This window comes from Oratosquilla oratoria, chromosome 27, assembly GCF_046742065.1.
Source record: "Oratosquilla oratoria isolate Oo_2021 chromosome 27, ASM4674206v1, whole genome shotgun sequence".
Lineage (NCBI taxonomy): Eukaryota > Metazoa > Arthropoda > Malacostraca > Stomatopoda > Squillidae > Oratosquilla > Oratosquilla oratoria.
This window is the reverse complement of record NC_134803.1, coordinates 15,528,867-15,546,856: the sequence shown is the minus strand read 5'-3', so window position 1 is coordinate 15,546,856 and position 17,990 is coordinate 15,528,867. Positions and strand designations below refer to the sequence as shown.

Sequence of the window (17,990 nt, the reverse complement as noted above, 5' to 3'; positions counted from 1 at the left end):
TCTGTACAGTACTTAAACAAAAAGAATGTGTTTTGTTGAAATAAAAAAATCCTAATTTTGCCTTACATTTTGTATTTTTGTTTTGCAATTAATAAAATGTAACAGTATTTTTTTATGCCTAGTCTGTTGTCGATGACAAAATGTTCGGTACAGCATTTTGTATTTTTATGTTTTGCGATTAATAAAATGTAACAGTAAACTTTGTTTATGCCTAGTCTGTTATCGATAACAATATTTTCGGTACAGTACGTAAACGAAAAGAATGTGTTTCGAAATTTGTTTTTTCCTAATTTTGCTTTACAATGATTTTAATGTAACCAACAAAAAAGGATTTGTAGGTCAAAGATGACAGGACTTTATTCAGTATGTGTAGGCCTAGGCTACGTTTCCTAACGAAAATGATAAAAAGTTAATGAATACTAAACAACGTAGCTCAAAGATAATAAGATTTTATTCAGTATGCATACGTTTCCTAAAGAAAGTCTGATGGTAAAATAATACAAAGGTTAACAAATACAGTATTAAATATCATAGGTCAAAGATGATAGGATTTTATTCAATATGCTTAGGCCTAGGCTATGTTTCCCAAAGAAAATCAGATGAAATTATAAAAAGGTTAAAAATACTATACAACATAGTTCAAAGATGCTAAGATTATTTCAGTATGCTAAATATACAATATATATATATATATAGACCAGTTCTAACATATGGGTCAGAAACATGGACATTGACAGAAAGGCTGAAAAGTAAGATACAAGCAGCAGAGATGAGAGTGCTGCGAATAATAAAAGGTGTAACAAGGTGTGACAGAATAAGAAATGAAGAAATAAGAAGAGAGCTGGAAATAGAGCCAATATTAGAATATGTAGAGAAAAGCCAATTAAGATGGTTTGGCCACGTCATGAGGATGAATGAGCATCAGTACCCATTAAAATACTACCAGTGGCAGCCACAAGGAAAGCGTCCAACAGGAAGACCCAGGAAGAGATGGAGAGACGGTATCAGACAAGCCATAGAGTCAAGAGGAAGAACTATGGAAGAGGTGGAGAGTGTGCAGCTGTATGCTGATAGGGACTTGTGGAGGGACTTCGTGAGGCATCATCGCTGACAGGGCATCGCCCTACCTGGTGTATGGTGAGAAGGTGAGGTGAGATATATATATATATATATATATATATATATATATATATATATATATATATGCTTAAAAGTGGCAGTCAATCACGAAGACGGAAACACACAACAACCAGACACCGAGCACCAAAGCCGGTGTTTATCGTATTCCGTGTTCGGGATGTGATAAAGTTTACATCGGAGAAACGTCACGCGACCTGAATACACGAATACGTGAACACCGTTACGACGTCAGGCATGATGTCACCACCAATGCATGTGTGACACATAGAAACAAGGAAAACCATCTTATGGACTGGAAGAATGCAGAGCTGCTGATGCGGGAACCAGACAAAATCCGCAGGAAGTGTTTAGAAGCAGCAATCATTCAAGGAACGAACACTATTGAACAAAACAGGGGCATGTTTAACATATCTCCTCACATTTTTCCCCTAATACCCATGGCCAGCAAAATATTAAATACTTAAACCACCCTTTGTGGACATTTCGCTCACGGATGTTTGGACCAGCATTCTCATCCTTTCCCAGTGTCCAATCCCCCCACCCTCCTCCTCCTCTTCCTTCCCCCCCCCCCTTTTTCTCTCCCCGTTCCCTCCTTTCCCCTTATTTAATCTCAAGCATTTGTATCTCAACTTGTACTTGAAAAAGCTGTAATAAGCGAAACGTCGTACAAATAAAGGCTCCGTCCTCATATGGTGTTTACCATATATATATATATATATATATATATATATTATATAAAGGGTAATATATACTGTATATATATATATAGACCGACTTGCGTCCAGATCGACTTACGACCTGTCTGTCGGAACCGAACTCGGTCGTAAGTCGACGACTACCTGTATATATATATATATATATATATATATATTTATATATAAATATATATATAAATATATATATATATGTATATATATAAATATAATATATATATATATATACGTACATACACACTTTTTTATTTATATATTTTTGTTTTTGCAGATGAGGACAGGGTGTTACACTGAAGCAGTGGGCAGTAGAGAAAAACCACCACTGTCTGTAAGGCCCTGCTGAGGAGGCCCTATGTCTTATTGCACTGCCTTTGACATGAGAAGTCTGGTGGGGGACAGGGATGACCATTCATTCATGAGACAGTAAGACGAGGGGTGGGGGCAATGAATGGGTTTTGGTGGGTATGGGATGGGTGTGGGGTCATACTTGGCCACTCTCTCATAAGGGGATGGCCTTTTTGTATATATATGTATATGCTACCATCATCTAACGGTAGCACTTCAACATAATTCAAGTTATGATCTAATTATACTTAGGCCAACTTAACTGAGGTGATCTACTATCAACATACAAAATTTTATGAACTGCACAATACCCACCACATTTCTAAACAATGAAGTTATTCTCCAGCTGTAAAATTCTGAAATTGTGTTACTGATATCAATACAATACTTATACCTGTACAGCAGTTCCAGTGAGACCCAGACGAAAAAGGCACCTGAGTCTCTTCAGTGACTGTGTCAATCGAGCTTTTGGGTCCTTCAAGCGATGCACTTCATCAACCACCACAATTGACCAGTCAACCTGATTCAAACTGTCAATGTGCTCTCGAGCAGTCTCAAAACTTGTAAGTACTATTTCTATATGGCCAGATTTTACATGTTGAAGAGTTGAAGCTCTGAAATGAAAGAAAAAAAATATATATATATATATATATATACTGTATATATATAGGACGAGTGATAGGTACATGAACAAGATGGTCATATGAGACATAAGTCTTCTAGGATCAACTCCCCACCATCTGTTTCCAATCAATCAATCTGTTCTCCCAGGTCTCTCTTGCAGAAGATCTTCACTCTCCGAAAATCTGACACCAGCCTTTGGTTGGGACCATAACTTAGAGATAAGATATTGCATTGTCTGTGGACTGTCAGTGTATGACACAGTAGTATGAGGTATTCTGTGTCTTCTGTGTGGTGATTACACCTGAGGTATTTTGAGTCTATTGCCAGGCCTATTCTGTACATCCACTCCTCGTTTAACAACGACAATTGGGACCACCAGCGCGCCGTCGTTAACCGAATTGGTCGTTAAGCGAAAGTGTATACATATACGTACAGGTACTGTATGTACAATGTCCAGCAATACATGTATCTTTATTTTCGTGTATTTTCCCTCTTTTATACAGTACATTAAAGCTTTATTTACTGTTTATTTACGGTGGTTAGGTTCCTGAAATGACCGTATATGACCAAATCTGCGTATGCTGACATTCCATATTGAATACCAGGGTATTTTTTTAGTTTCGACCATGGGCGCAATATAGCAATAGAAAATTAATGATTAATTTTGTAAATTAAAATGTATCAACGTAATATGCAATTTTGTGGGCGGAAATGAAAGAAAAAATACCATGCTACAAGAAAATATGCTAATGAACGAAGACGACAACGAGGACGAGCCGGATGACATTTAATTTGCAGGTAATGATTTATCAAACACAGGTCAGGTTAGTTTAGTTTAGGTTAGACGAATTTATCCTTTCATTTCTTCGACATCGGCATCTATCATACAAACATGGTGTACCATTCGTCCGACATGACTTCGTTACTTACGAAATTTGTTTTAGCACCTTTTTTTTTTTTTTTTCCGCTCACAAAATTGCATATTACTTTGATACATTATAATTTACAAAATTAATGATTAATTTTCTATTGCTATATTGCGCCCATGGTCGAAACTAAAAATTTACCACTACCGGTATATACTGTACCCAGGTAGTTTTTGCAGCTTGCAGGATGGTAATGTAGACCTAAGCTTCAGAACACTTTACCTCACAGCTAATATCCACCGTACAAGTTCAATTATAACATTATACAAATTTGCCTCAGCCAACTTAATTATCGTACACGACGTCGTAACTTCGGGAGATTTATGTTAAACGTCTGTCATAAAGCCCGTCGTAACTCCGCGTCATCGCTAACCGAGTAGGTCGTGAAACGAGGAGTACCTGTATTAGTAGTCTTGATGATGGATGGTGTCCAGAGCACAGTCATGCTTGTGTGATTCTTGTTTGCTGTGGGAGAGTTTTCTCTGTGGAATTTATATTTGGGAATTGTTGTTGTAATATTGAGTTTGGTAGTCTTTCTTGAAGGGTTTCATTAGTCATCTGGGTGCATTTACCTAGTTATATTATATGGGAAGAGAGCTATGCTTTTCTATCTTTCAGCATCCAGTTTGATCTTAAATTCTTGTATAGTTTATGCACTCACTGCATCCTCATTCATTTTGTTCCAGATATCTATCACTCTGTGTGGGAAACTATTCTTTTTCAGATCTCTTCTGTAACTATCCTTTTTAAGTTTCTTTTTGTGTCCTCTTGTTTTTCTTCTATCCCACTTTAGTAAGTCATCTCTATCAAGGACTTCCATCCCTTTCATAATTCTGTAGATGGTTAGCAGGTCTCCTCTTTCTCTTCTTTGTTTCAGGGTTGGTGGTTCGAGTTTGGACAATCTGTGTTCATATGTACCCGTCTGGGGTATTGGCTGCATGTTATTATGAAAAAGTAGCATGCAGTTGATACTTTAGGGTCTATATGGGGTGACCCTATGGACCAGAGCCACACATAATTTTGCCTATGATAGAGGAAGACTCTGTTCATAAAGAAATGATGACTATTTTATTAGACTGCAACTGTCCCTATGTTATGCTGTCCCCCAACCCCTTGTTACTGTCCTGAACCATTTCTCTGAATATTTATTTCCTTTTTTGGCCTACCCTGTGGTGGGGGAAAAGAATGCTAACACCAAGTCTTCCTACTTGAGTTGTAAGAGGCAACAAAAAACGGGATAGGGGATAGGATTAGGAGTCCTGCTACATGTACCCCCTCAGGGGACATTCCTAAAAAAAGTAAAGGCATAAGAGGGTCTAGGAGTCTTCCAACCAGCACCATAAGGTTTGGGTCTTTAAACGTATGTGGTTGTGGTACAGATGAGAGTAAAAAGGAAGAGATAGGCAGTATGTTTGTGAGAGGAAAGATGGATGTATTGGCATTGAGTGAAACAAAGTTGAAAGGGAGGGGTGAGTGTGAGTTTGGGAGTGTAGTTGGGAGGTGCTCAGGAGTGAAAAAAGGATGAGGGAGAGAAGGGGTAGTTATACTAGTAAGTAAAGAGATAGGTAAGTGTGTAGTGGAGTGGATGGAGGTTTCTTCAAGGTTGATGTGGATGAAGGTGAAGCTGGGAAGGGAGATGTGGGCTTTTGTAAGTGTGTATGGGCCTGGTAGTAAGAACAGCATAGAGGAAAGGGAGGCTTTTTGGATAGATTTAAATGAGTGCATGGAGGGATTAGGGAGAAATGTCAATGTAGTTGTATTGGGAAACCTTAATGCTAGGTTAGGAAATAAACAAATAGATGGAGTGATTGGGAAATATGGAGCTCTATGAAAAAATTATAGTGGAGAGTTGATGGTGGAGATGTGTCTTGAAAGAAAGTTGATGATAGCAAATACAGTGTTTAAGAAGAAAGTCAAGCATAAGTACACATGGGAGAGGGTGGTGGATGGAAAGGTGGTAGACAGAGCGTTAATGGACTATATTGTGGTGACCAGGAGTATAGTAGGAAGAGTTAAGGATGTACATGTTCTACAGGGAGAGAGTGGGGGAATGTCAGATCATTTTATGGTGGAAGGTTAGTTGAGAGTGGATGATAGGTGGAGAAAGAGAAAAATGATGGAGGGTAGGGAGTTGCTTAGAGTGAACTGCTTAACCTCTTCACTCCGGGGCACATCGCACATCTGGCAGCATTAGCTGCCGGACGTCATAATAATCGCATTATAAAAAATAAAGTCAGTGCTCAATCGTTCGTTTTCTTTCACCCGTGTATTTTGATAACCATAGAAAATTGATGAAGCCAGTTTAGAGAGAATGGAGATTACGTAGGTACGACTACAATAAATATAATCAAGATGCCGACGTCAGCATCATCGAGTACCCACTTGCTCCTCATGCCGCCTACATAGGCGTCACCGTATGGAAGTGGTTAAATGAGAGGGAAAGGGAGAGGGAGTATAGGGGAAGCTGAGAGAGGAGTGGGAGGTAGTGAAGGATAGAGTAGAACTATGAGTGGAAGAGGAATGTGGATGGTTCCAGGAGGGAGTCATAAGGTGTACAAAGATGGTGTGTGGAGCAAGGAGGATGGGAGGAAATAGAGGGAGGGGTATTGAGTGGTGGGATGAGAAAGCAAAGAAGTGTGTGGAAGAGAAGAAGCAGGCTTTCATAGATTGATTAATCGTATGAGAGGTGCAAAGTAAAGAGAAGTAAAGCATAAGATAAAGAAGGCAAGGAGGACAGCAGATGTGAAATGGGGTAAGAGTATGACAAAAAATATTGAAAGTAATAAAAAGATGTTTTGGAAAGAAATTAACCTCCTCACTCTGGGGCACATCGCACATCTGGCAGCATTAGCTGCACGACGTGCGATGTTGCGTCATAATAAGCGCATTATAAAAAATAAAGTCAGTGCTCAATCGTTCGTTCTCTTTCACCCGTGAATTTTGATAACCATAGAAAATATGATGAAGCCAGTTTAGAGAGAATGAAGGTTACTTAGGTACGACTACAATAAATATAATCAAAACACCGACGTCGGCATCACCGCGTACCCACTTGCTCCTCATGACGCCTACGTAGGCGTCACCGTATGGAAGTGGTTAAAAGAGGAAGAGGAGGCGAATCAAGTAGAGAGGAAAAAGTAAAAGGTGTAGATGGAGAGATGATAATGGAAGAGGAGGCAGTGAGAGGAAGGTGGGCAGAATATTTTAGGAGTTGCTAAATGTGAAGGAGGATAGGGAGGGAAAGGTAGTTTCAGTGGGAAGGGCTAAGAAAATGACAGTGATAAGTGAGGAAAATGGAGGAGAAATAAGGAAAGATGAAGTGAAAGCAGCTGTTAAGATGATGAGAGCAGGTAAGGCACCTGGGTTAGATGGGTGCCATGCAGAATGTCTGAAAAAAGGAGGTACAGTTGTGGTGGACTGGCTGGTGAGGTTGTTTGATTTTTAACCACTTCACTACAGGACTTAAATCTCGCGGGCAGCAGCCAATGCCAGCTGTACGATGTGTCGTAATAATACTCGCATCATAAAATATAGTCACCGCTTATATCGATCGTTCTCTCTTTCACCCGTGAATTTTGAAAACCACAGAGAATGGGATTAAGAGCAGATTAGGGAGAATGTAAAAACACAGGGGCGTCTACAATAAATATAATCAAGACGCCGATATGGCAGCATCGCGAATCCACTTGCTCCTCATGACGCCTAAGTGTGCGGCACCGTATGGTAGAGTGCCAGAGGACTGGAGGAGTGCCTGTATAGTTCCACTTTATAAGGGTCTAGGAGTTTTCCAACCAGTACCCTAAGGTTTGGGTCTTTTAACATATGTGGATGTGGTACAGATGAGAGTAAAAAGGAAGAGATAGGCAGTATGTTTGTGAGAGGAAAGATGGATGTGTTGGCATTGAGCTAAGTTGAAAGGGAGGGGTGAGTGTGAGTTTGGGAGTGTAGTTGGGAGGTTCTCAGGAATGAAAAAAGGACAAGGGAGAGAAGGGGTAGCTATACTAGTAAGTAAAGAGATAGGTAAGTGTGTAGTGGAGTGGAAGGAGGTTTCTTCAAGGATGATGTGGATGAAGGTGAAGCTGGGAAGGGAGATGTGGGCTTTTGTAAGTGTGTATGGGCCTGGTAGTAAGAACAGCATAGAGGAAAGGGAGGCTTTTTGGATAGATTAAAATGAGTGCATAGAGGGATTAGGGAGAAATGTCAATGTAGTTGTATTGGGAAACCTTAATGCTAGGGTAGGAAATGAACCAATAGATGGAGTGATTGGGAAGTATGGAGCTCTATGAAAAAATTGTAGTGGAGAGTTGATGGTGGAGATGTGTCTTGAAAGAAAGTTGTTGATAGCTAATACAGTGTTTAGGAAGAAAGTCAAGCATAAGTACACATGGGAGAGGGTGGTGGATGGAAGGGTGGCAGATAGAGTGTTAGTGGACTATATTGTGGTGACCAGGAGTATAGTAGGAAGGGTTAAGGATGTACATGTTCTAAGGGGAGAGAGTGGGGGAATGTCAGATCATTTTCTGGTGGAAGGTAAGTTGAGAGTGGAGGATAGGTGGAGAAAGAGAAAAATGACGGAGGGCAGGGAGATGCTTAGAGTGAACTGCTTAAATGAGAGGGAAAGGGAGAGGGAGTATAGGGGAAGCTGAGAGAGGAGTGGGAGGTAGTGAAGGATGGAGTAGAACTATGAGTGGAAGAGGAATAGGGATGGTTCAAGGAGGGAGTCATAAGGTGTACAAAGATGGTGTGTGGAGCAAGGAGGACGGGAGGAAATAGAGGGAGGGGTAGTGAGTGGTGGGATGAGGAAGCAAAGAAATATGTAGAAGAGAAGAAGCAGGCTTTTATAGATTGGTTATAATTTAGGACAAGGGAATCATATGAGAGATGCAAGGTAAAGAGAAGAGAAGTACAGCATAAGATAAAGGCAAGGAGGACAGCAGATGTGAAATGGGGTAAGAGTATGACAGAAAATTTTGAAAGTAATAAAAAGATGTTTTGGGAAGAAATTGGAAGAGGAGGCGAATCAAGTAGAGAGGAAAAAGTAAAAGGTGTAGATGGAGAGATGATAATGGAAGAGGAGGCAGTGAGAGGAAGGTGGGCAGAATATTTTAGGAAGTTGCTAAATGTGAAGGAGGATAGGGAGGGAAAGGTAGTTGCAGTGGGAAGTGCTAAGAAAATGATATTGATGAGTGTGGAAAATGGAGGAGAAATAAGGAAAGATGAAGTGAAAGCAGCTGTTAAGATGATGAGAGTAGTTAAGGCACCTGGGTTGGATGGATGCCATGCAGAATGTATGAAAAAAGGAGGTACAGCTGTGATGGAGTGGTTGGTGAGGTTGTTTGATGTTTGTTTAAGAGAGGGTAGAGTGCCCGAGGACTGGAGGAGTGCCTGTATAATTCCACTTTACAAGGGAAAGGGAAACAAGTGTGAGTGTGGTAGTTTCAGATGGATCAACTTGTTGAGTGTAGTTGGGAAGGCTTATGGGAGGGTCTTGATTGAGAGGATTGGGAGAGGAGCGTGGGGAGTGATTGGTGAGGAACGTTGTGGTTTTAGGACAGGTAGGGGTTGTGTAGATCAGATTTTTGTGGTAAGACAGATATGTGAGAAAGCTATAGGAAAAGGTAAGGATGTTTTTTGGGCTTTGTGGATTTGGAAAAGGCTTATGGCAAGGTAGGCAGGAAGGCACTGTGGGAAGTTTTGCAGATAGGAGGAAAGCTGTTAACCCCTTCCATACGGTGCCGCACACGTAGGCGTCATGGACTTAGATCTCGGTGGCAGCAGCCAATGCCAGCCGTACGATGTGTCGTAATAATACTCGCATCATAAAATATAGTCACCGCTTATATCGATCGTTCTCTCTTCACCCGTGAATTTTGATAACCATAGAAAATGCGATTACAAAAGAATTAGAAAGAATGTCATTATGGATGGGCGACTACAATAAATATAATCAAGACGCCGATATGGCAGCCTCGCGAATACACTCGCTCCCCATGACGCCTACGTGTGCGGCACCGTATGGAAGGGGTTAAGAGCATTCAAGAGTTTTTACGAGAGTAGTAGAACTTGTGTTAGGATTAGAAATGGAGAGAGTGAATGGTTTGAGGTAAAGGTGGGACGTTGTCAGGGATGTGTTATGTCACCCTGGCTGTTCAATCTATACATGGATGGGGTGGTGTGGGTGAATGCAAGGGTAGTGGGTTGGGGGTTGGAGATGGTTAAGGAAAATGGAAAGTGGGAGATAAGCCAGCTGTTGTTTACTGACAACACTGCACTTGTAGCAGAATCAGAGAAGGGGTTAAGGAAGTTAGTGACAGAGTTTGGGAAGGTGTGTGAAAGAAGGAAGTTGAAGATAAATGTGGGTAAAAGTAAGGTGATGAGGTGTACAAGGTGAGAGAGTGGCAGCAGCATGGAAGTGAGTGTTGAGGGAGAGACTGGACGAAGTGGATAGTTTTAGATACTTGGGTGCAAATGTGGCAGGAGAGGGAGGAATGGGGTTGGGGGTGGAATGTAGATTGGGAGAAGCAAGTAAATACCTTGGGGGATTAAAAAGTGTAATGACAAATAGACATTTAGGAATGGATGCTAAGATGGGGTTATATGAGGGAGTGATTGTGTTAACAGCAACGAGTGGGGCAGAAACATGGGATATAGGAGGGGATGAGAGAGGGGAGTTTGAATGTGTTTGAGATGAAATGCCTGACTGAGAAGTATGATAGGGGTTGCTAGGCTGGATAGAGAGAGAAGTGAGGAGGTGAGAAGGAGAGCAGGGGTGGAAGGGGAGTTGGGAGGTGAGGTTGCTGAAAGAGTACTGGGATGGTTTGGACACATGGAAAGAACAAGTGAAGAAAAATTACTAAAAGAGGTGTGGAAGGCAGAGGTGAAAGGAGTGAACATGAGAGGGCATCCTAGAATAAGATGGATGGATGGGGTAAAAGGGGCATTGGGAAAGAGGAATGTCTGTTGAGGAAGTATGGGTGAGGACAGAAGATAGGGGTGAAGGAGAAAGGTTGTGTATGGATGATGCTGTGATGCATGAGGGTGAGTGGGTGGGGGATGGGGGGTGAGGGAGTATGTATGAGAAATAAACTGACACAGCCTGAAGGGATTTCTTCCCATCTTGGCCTTTTCTGCATGAGGGAATGGATTTTTTTTTTTTTTTTTTTTTTTTTTTGCCAAATAAATGAAGCAGCCCTGCTGTGGATGTACTGTGTCTTGCAACACTGCTTCTGACCCAGGGCAGTGGAAAAGATACAGGGATGATCTGTCATCCAGGCGGTGCCAAGATAACAGGGAGGGAAATGGGTAGAGGGGAGTGGAGTATGTAGGGAATGGAATAGGTGGGAGTAGTTCCTATGCCTTTTTCTTTTGGCTGCCTCCTGTGTAAGGGGGAAAAATTCCTTTGGTATATGTATGTTGTTCGTATGTCAACTTGGAGAGTGTTGGTGCCATCTTTGTTGTTGCTCTTTGAATTCTTTCTAATTTCTTTATGTCCTTTTTAGTACTAGGTGTCCATAATGTTGCAGTGTACTCCAATTTTGGTCTTATTAATGTAACTGATATTTTCTTTACCATTTCTTCATCCAGATAGTCAAAGGTCACTTTCATTGATCATAATAGATTGAAAGTTTCTCTAACTAATTTGTTGATATGTTTGCCTGGTGCCATGTCATTGCTGATAATTACTCCTAGGTCCCTTTCCGAGTTCACTTTCTTAATTTCCTTTGTATCAATTTTGTATTGTCCCAATATTCTGTTTTTGCTTTTCCCAAATTCCATTACACTACATTTCTTAATGTTGAAATTCACTTCACTTTTCTGACTCCATTTCCAGATTTTGTCCTGGTCTTTTTGTAATGATTTGCAATCTTCCTCTGTACTTACTCTCTTTAGTAGTTTTGCATCATCTGCAAAGAAGTTCATAAAACATTCCACACCTTCATCCATGTCATCTATATATGTGGCAAACATTATTGGAGCCAATACGGAGCCTTGTGGGACTCCACTTATCATTTCTTCCTAATTCGAGTTCTTGTCTCTGAGTACCACCCTCATTTTTCTCCCATCCAAGAAGTCTTTTATCCATTCCAATAACATTCCTTGCATTCTACCTATTATTTCAAATTTTCTTAGTAGTTTTTTGTGTGGTACTTTGTCAAATGCCTTTTGTAAATCTAAGAAGGCACAATCTGCCCATCCATCCCTTTTCTGAATTATTTCTATTAGCCTTGAGTAAATGCATATTAATCACTTCCATATGATGACGCCTACGTAGGCGGCATGAGGAGCAAGTGGGTACTCGATGATGCCGACGTCACCATATTGATTATATTTACTGTAGTTGTACCTACGTAACCTTCATTCTCTCTAAACTGGCTTCATCATATTTTCTATGGTTATCAAAATACACGGGTGAAAGAGAACGAATGATTGAGCACTGACTTTATTTTCTATAATGCGATTATTATGACACAACATCGCACGTCGGGCAGCTAATGCTGCCAGATGTGCGATGTGCCCTGGAGTGAAGAGGTTAAGTTTGTGGCACATGATCTTCCACGTCTAAATCCAAATTGCTTTGGATTTAATATTTTGTTTTCCTCCAAGTGTTTAATCCATTTACTTTTGACTTTTTCATATATTTTTGCTACTGTACTTGTATGGGAGACCAGTCTATAGTTGGTTGGATTCTCTTTGTCCCCTTCTTTGTATATTGGTACAATATGTGCATTTTTCCAATCTTGTGGTACTTTTCCTTCTTTGAGTGAGAAATCAATTATCTTGTGTATTTTGTCCATTAGTTCATCTATACATTCTTTCAATATCCAATTTGCAATTCCATCCGGCCCATGTGACTTTCTGACATCTAGGTTTTTTATTTGTTCCCTTATTTCTTTTTGTGTCACCATTATTTCTTTCACTGCGGGGAATCTTTGTCTCTATCCTTCCTCCCAATTTTGTGAGCTTTCAATTGTGAATACAGATCTAAAATGTTTGATCATAATTCCAGCCATTTCTACATCATCTATGTATTATTTCCTTCATGCAGTTTCATTATTTCATGTTTGTCTTTTAGTTTTTCATTTACATATCTGTAGAATAGTTTAAGTTGGTCCTTACATTTTTCTATTATGACTTTTTCATAGTTTCTTTTTTCTTCCCTGCATATCTTTACATATTTGTTTCTTAGTTTGAAGAATGTTTGCAATTTTTTTTTTCGTCTTTTTTCCTCTTTTACAGGCTTTGTCTCTTCTATAGCTTCACTACATTTTTTGTTATACCAATACTTTATGTAACCCTTTTTTGTTTCTTCTTTGGTATGTATTTTTCTGTTCCCTCCTTGTATTTTTCTTGTAACATGTTAACTTCTTTTTCATCTTTGTTTCTTCATTTAATTTTTTTCCCAATTTGCATTTTGAATATTTTTTCTATTTTTTTTTTTCAAAGTCTGTTTTGTACATTAGTCTTCCTTTTCTATGTTTCTCATTTCTTCTCACATCATTCTGTTCTTTTAGTTTGAACTCTATTAGTATGTGGTCATTCTTCCCAACTGGTGTCTTGTATTCCATTTTGTCCACAATTTCAGGCTCTGATGTGAATTTTAAGTCTAATCTTGATGGTTCTTCATTGTTTCTATATCTGGTATTTTTTTTCATCCACTGAGTCAATGTGTATTCAATGGTCATATCCAGTAGAATATTTCCCCAGAGTTTTTCACCTTTTACCGTCATTTCTTCCCAACATATTTCCTTTGAATTAAAGTCACCCATAATTACTATGTTTCTTCCTTTCAATAACTCAATTAATGCATTCTTTGTGTCTTCCAGTATTTTGAAAAGATCACTATCAGTCCAAGCCTGTGTTTTGGGGAGCACATATACTATGAATTTTCTATTTTTCATATTTCTGTTTTCAACTTTAATCATAATCAACTCTACATTATTTTTTCCTTCTGTTATCTTGATCACATTCAAGCCTTTTTTAGTCAAATACATGATTCCTCCACCCTGTTTTTCCATTCTATTTTTTGCCCAATGGTTTTATAGACCTTGTCCCACAGTATTTGATGGTAGTGGACCTTTTAATTTTCTCTCCACAATTCCCATTATGTCAGGTTTCTCTATTAACAGATAGTCACTTAATTTGTTTAGTCCAGAAATCATACTATGTTTGTATATGTTGTTTTTCTTTTTTCTTTTCTTCTCTTTAGATTGTTTCCTTTTTTATGTACCATTTTCTCAGTCTCAAGTCCGGTACTCTCCAAATAAACTCATTCTTTTCAGTCTCCATTCTCTCATTTTTTCATTTGCTTCATTTCTAAGTGCCTTTTCTTTTTCTATTTCCTTATTTCCTTTTTTATCCATACATTTTTATAATTTTCCCTATTTGCTAGCTTTCATGATTTTGATAATACTTCTGCTATCATTTGAGCCCTTAATTTGATTTTTAGTGGCCTATATTGTTTTTCTCTAGAGTATTGTCCCATTCTATGCACCTCCTCCATGTCTTTGTTGAATTCTTGTCCTTCTTCCTGAGCCACTTTCGGAATTTCCTTTGCAACTTCTCTTTTTTTTTCTCTTTGATATTTGTATACATTATGTTTTATACCATAAACTACAATGCACTGTTTTTTATCTATTGTGTCTCTTACCAAGTTTTCTTTTCTTTAATTACTTTAATTACCGTGTCTTTAGCATTTTCCTCTACCTGCTGTTGTACTATTTTTTAAATGTTATTTTCTGATTTTCTTGTTCTTGTTTCCACTGATTTTTTTTATTTCTAGGAGATCCATCTCCTTAACTGATTCTCCCATAACTGCTCGTATTTGTTCTTTCTCTTTTTTTTCAGTTCCTCATTTTTGTTTCTATCTTCATTTTTCTTTCATTAACACTTTTGATCATAGTTCATGTTTTAGGTCATTAAACTCTGTTCATTTCTTCATTAGCTTTTCTTAGATTAGTAATTTCTCTTGCACTGCTCTATAATCTATTCTTAATCTATTAGTTCCTCCATCAAGTCATTAATATCTCAATTTATTGGTACATTGCTATGACTAGTTTCTCTTTCTACATCCAACCTTTTACCTAATATTCCTTTCTTTGAAACCCTGATAAAACATTGTTTTTCCACCTTTGAGTTGATTCTGGGGTGTCATTTAAACAAGTCCTCTTTGGTATCATTACTCCAAGTGGCAATTTGACTCTGCTCATGTCTAATCCTCTTTTTGCTGGTTCATTACTCTTTTTTTCTCATTTTCCTTCCTCCATTCTATACATTAATACACTTTATCAAACTGGATACTTTAACACCATAGCGGTCACTTGAAAGCCATAACTTCTCAGTAAATACAAATGTAGGTGTTTCCTTGATCCTATTGAAAAAGTGCTGGCTTGGAATGTGTATCTGTGTAGATGTTTTGTGCAGTTTGGATGGTATGTTGTTGTAGATGTGAGTAGAATGCTGCTGGTGAAGTTTTTTGTTGTGTTCTGTTGGTTGTGCTTTTGAGATGTAGTGTGAAAGGTATGTTGTCCAGGGTTTTGGTGTATAATTGTGTTCCTATCATTTTAATATGATATTCTATTGGAAGGATTTTGGTTTCTGAGTGCAGGTGTCCTATAGGAGTGATTTTGGTGCATTCTGTTATTACTCTTAGTGCTCCATTATGTAATATTTGTAAGTTGTTTTTGTTTGATATGCTAAGTACTGGAAACTATGCTGTAGAGACATATTCTAGGGTGATTCTTATGAACTGTTTATAAATGGTTACTAAAGTTTCTTAATGTCCCTCAAAGTCTGTACTAGAGGAGGTTTTCATTATATCTGTTTTCCTGCTGATCTTCATTGTCAGGTCCTTGATGTGTGGACTGAATATCATATGGGTATCAAATATATGACCCAGAATTTTAGGGTTTCTTTTCAAAGGAAGGGTTTGGCTATTTATCTTCATTATGGGATTTTTTTTTTTATTTATGGTTGTCAGGGGTAAGCTGTTTCACTGTTAATTTCTGGGTTGAAGCTTTCATCCTGTTATTTCTGAGCTATTATTCCAGTTTGTTCAAGTATGCTTGAGTATTGTTTTTGCTGCCATTTTGTATTTACTGTGCTGAATTACTACTGTGAAGTTATCTCCATAAGAGAGAACTTTGGTGTTTAGTTCCGGAGCTGGTAAATCACTTATGAGGAGGTTGAACAGTAAAGGAGAAAGAACTGCTTGTTGAGGGATTCCATTGTATAGTCTTTTTGATCCTGAGATGTGGTTGCTTTGGGTCCTTCTGCACTGTCTTCCTGCCATAAAATTTGTTAACCACTTTTTGTCACTGTTATGGATGGCAATCTCTATTATCTTTTTGGATAGCATGTGTCTGGAGACCTTGTCTAAAGCCTTATATCAATTGCAAACACAACTGTTCTTTCAAAGGAAAGAAGGAAAGTACCACAGGACTGGAAAAATGCAAATATTGTACCAATATATAAAGGAGGAAACGAGGAAAATCCAACCAACTACAGACCAGTCTCCCTAACAAGTACAGTAGCAAAAATATGTGAAAAAGTTATCAAAAGTAGACGGGTTAAACATCTGGAAGAAAAAAAATATATACTGAATCCAAATAAATTTGGATTTAGACAAGGAAGATCATGTACAACAAACCTGATCTGCTTCTATCCGAGACTAATAGAATACAAGAGAGGGATGGATGGGCAGACTGTACCTCTCTAGACCTACAAAAAGCATTTGATAAGGTACCACACAAAAAACTAATAAGAAAAATAAAATCAATAGGTGGCATCAAAGGAAAATTATTGAAATGGATGGAAGACTTCCTGACTGGGAGGAAAATGAGGGTAGTAATTAGAGACAAATACTCAAATTTGGAAGAAATAAGTGTTGTCCCGCAAGGTTGGGTATTGGCTCCAATCATGTTTGCCATATATATAAATGACATGGCAGATGACACGAAAATACTAGAGAGAGTAAGAACAGAGGAGGACTGTGAATCATTACAGTTAGACCTAGACAAAATCTGAAAATGGACTCAAAAGTGGGAAGTGAACTTCAATATCAAAAAGTGTAGTATAATGGAGTTTAGAAAATAAAAAATAGAATATCAAGAAATTATAGAATTGGTGAAGAAGTAAAAAAAGTGAACTCAGAAAGAGACCTTGGAGTAATAATCAGCAAAGACATGACACCGGACAAATATATCAATAAAATAGTCGGAGAAACCTTCAACCTATTAAGGTCAATGAAAGTGGCATTTGACTACTTGGATGCAGAAATTATAAAAAAAAAAAAAAAAAATCAATTACACTAATAAGACCAAAACGTACACAACAACACTATGGACACCCAGTACTTAAAAGAATTTAAAGAAATTAGAAAGAATAAAAAGATTGACGAGTTAAACACCATATGAGGACGGAGCCTTTATTTGTACGACATTTCGCTTATTACAGCTTTTTCAAGTACAAGTTGAGATACATATGCTTGAGATTAAATAAGGGGAAAGGAGGGAACAGGGAGAGATACATTAACCAATGATATGGAAATTGGTTCACACTCACACAACACAGACAAGAGTCCAACATTTCTTCCCAGAGAGATCAATTTTGAAGCCTGAGGAATGTTACTAGTTGCTGTGTTGCCATAGATTTAAGGTCACATAAACTCAAGGCAGCAATTGAGTGATTGACTAGAACATACTCTGAACACAGAAACATATTCACTATATATTTATAATGATATGTGCCTGGAGTATAAGATGGAAAAACACTGTCCCACAAGAATAGATTCTGAATGATGTATGGAAATAATTATCATTGTTACCATGTCTAGAAGAAAGGTGTCACATCAAGTTGAAGTATATATCTATATACCAATAGGCTTCTTTCTCTTACAAAGAAGGTAGCCAGCCAAAGCATGCACCCACCACTACCCACCTATCAAGCCCTCTGTCTGTGTCGGGGTTGTCGACAAACCAGGCAGACGACTTGGCGTTGAAGTCACCACCCATGATCAGGTTGGGGATTGAGGTTAGTTGGCTGAGCTGAGGTCTGAAGGTGTTTGGAACTGTGGGGGATGATTGGGGGGGAATGTACATGTTAACTATTGTTAGTGTTGAATTGTTGCCTGTGCGGATACGAATGGATTGGGTTTCTGTTGTGTTATCTGTGGTAGGGAGGAGAATTTTGGTTGTGGCACTTGTGTCCACAAAACAGATGGAATGGTGGATCAGGGTGACGAGTC

The 17,990-nt window shown here is 38.6% G+C and overlaps 1 protein-coding gene across 4 annotated transcripts in view; it reads right to left on the bottom strand.

Moving 5' to 3' along the window:
• LOC143039912 (uncharacterized) overlaps positions 1-17,990 on the bottom strand; it is a 290,898-nt gene that overhangs the window by 200,289 nt on the left and 72,619 nt on the right. For all 4 annotated transcript variants that reach the window (XM_076210271.1, XM_076210272.1, XM_076210270.1 and 1 more), the window contains one exon: positions 2,593-2,812. In XM_076210271.1, coding sequence (XP_076066386.1) covers positions 2,593-2,812 — 220 coding nt within the window. The remainder of the gene's footprint in view (positions 1-2,592; positions 2,813-17,990) is intronic.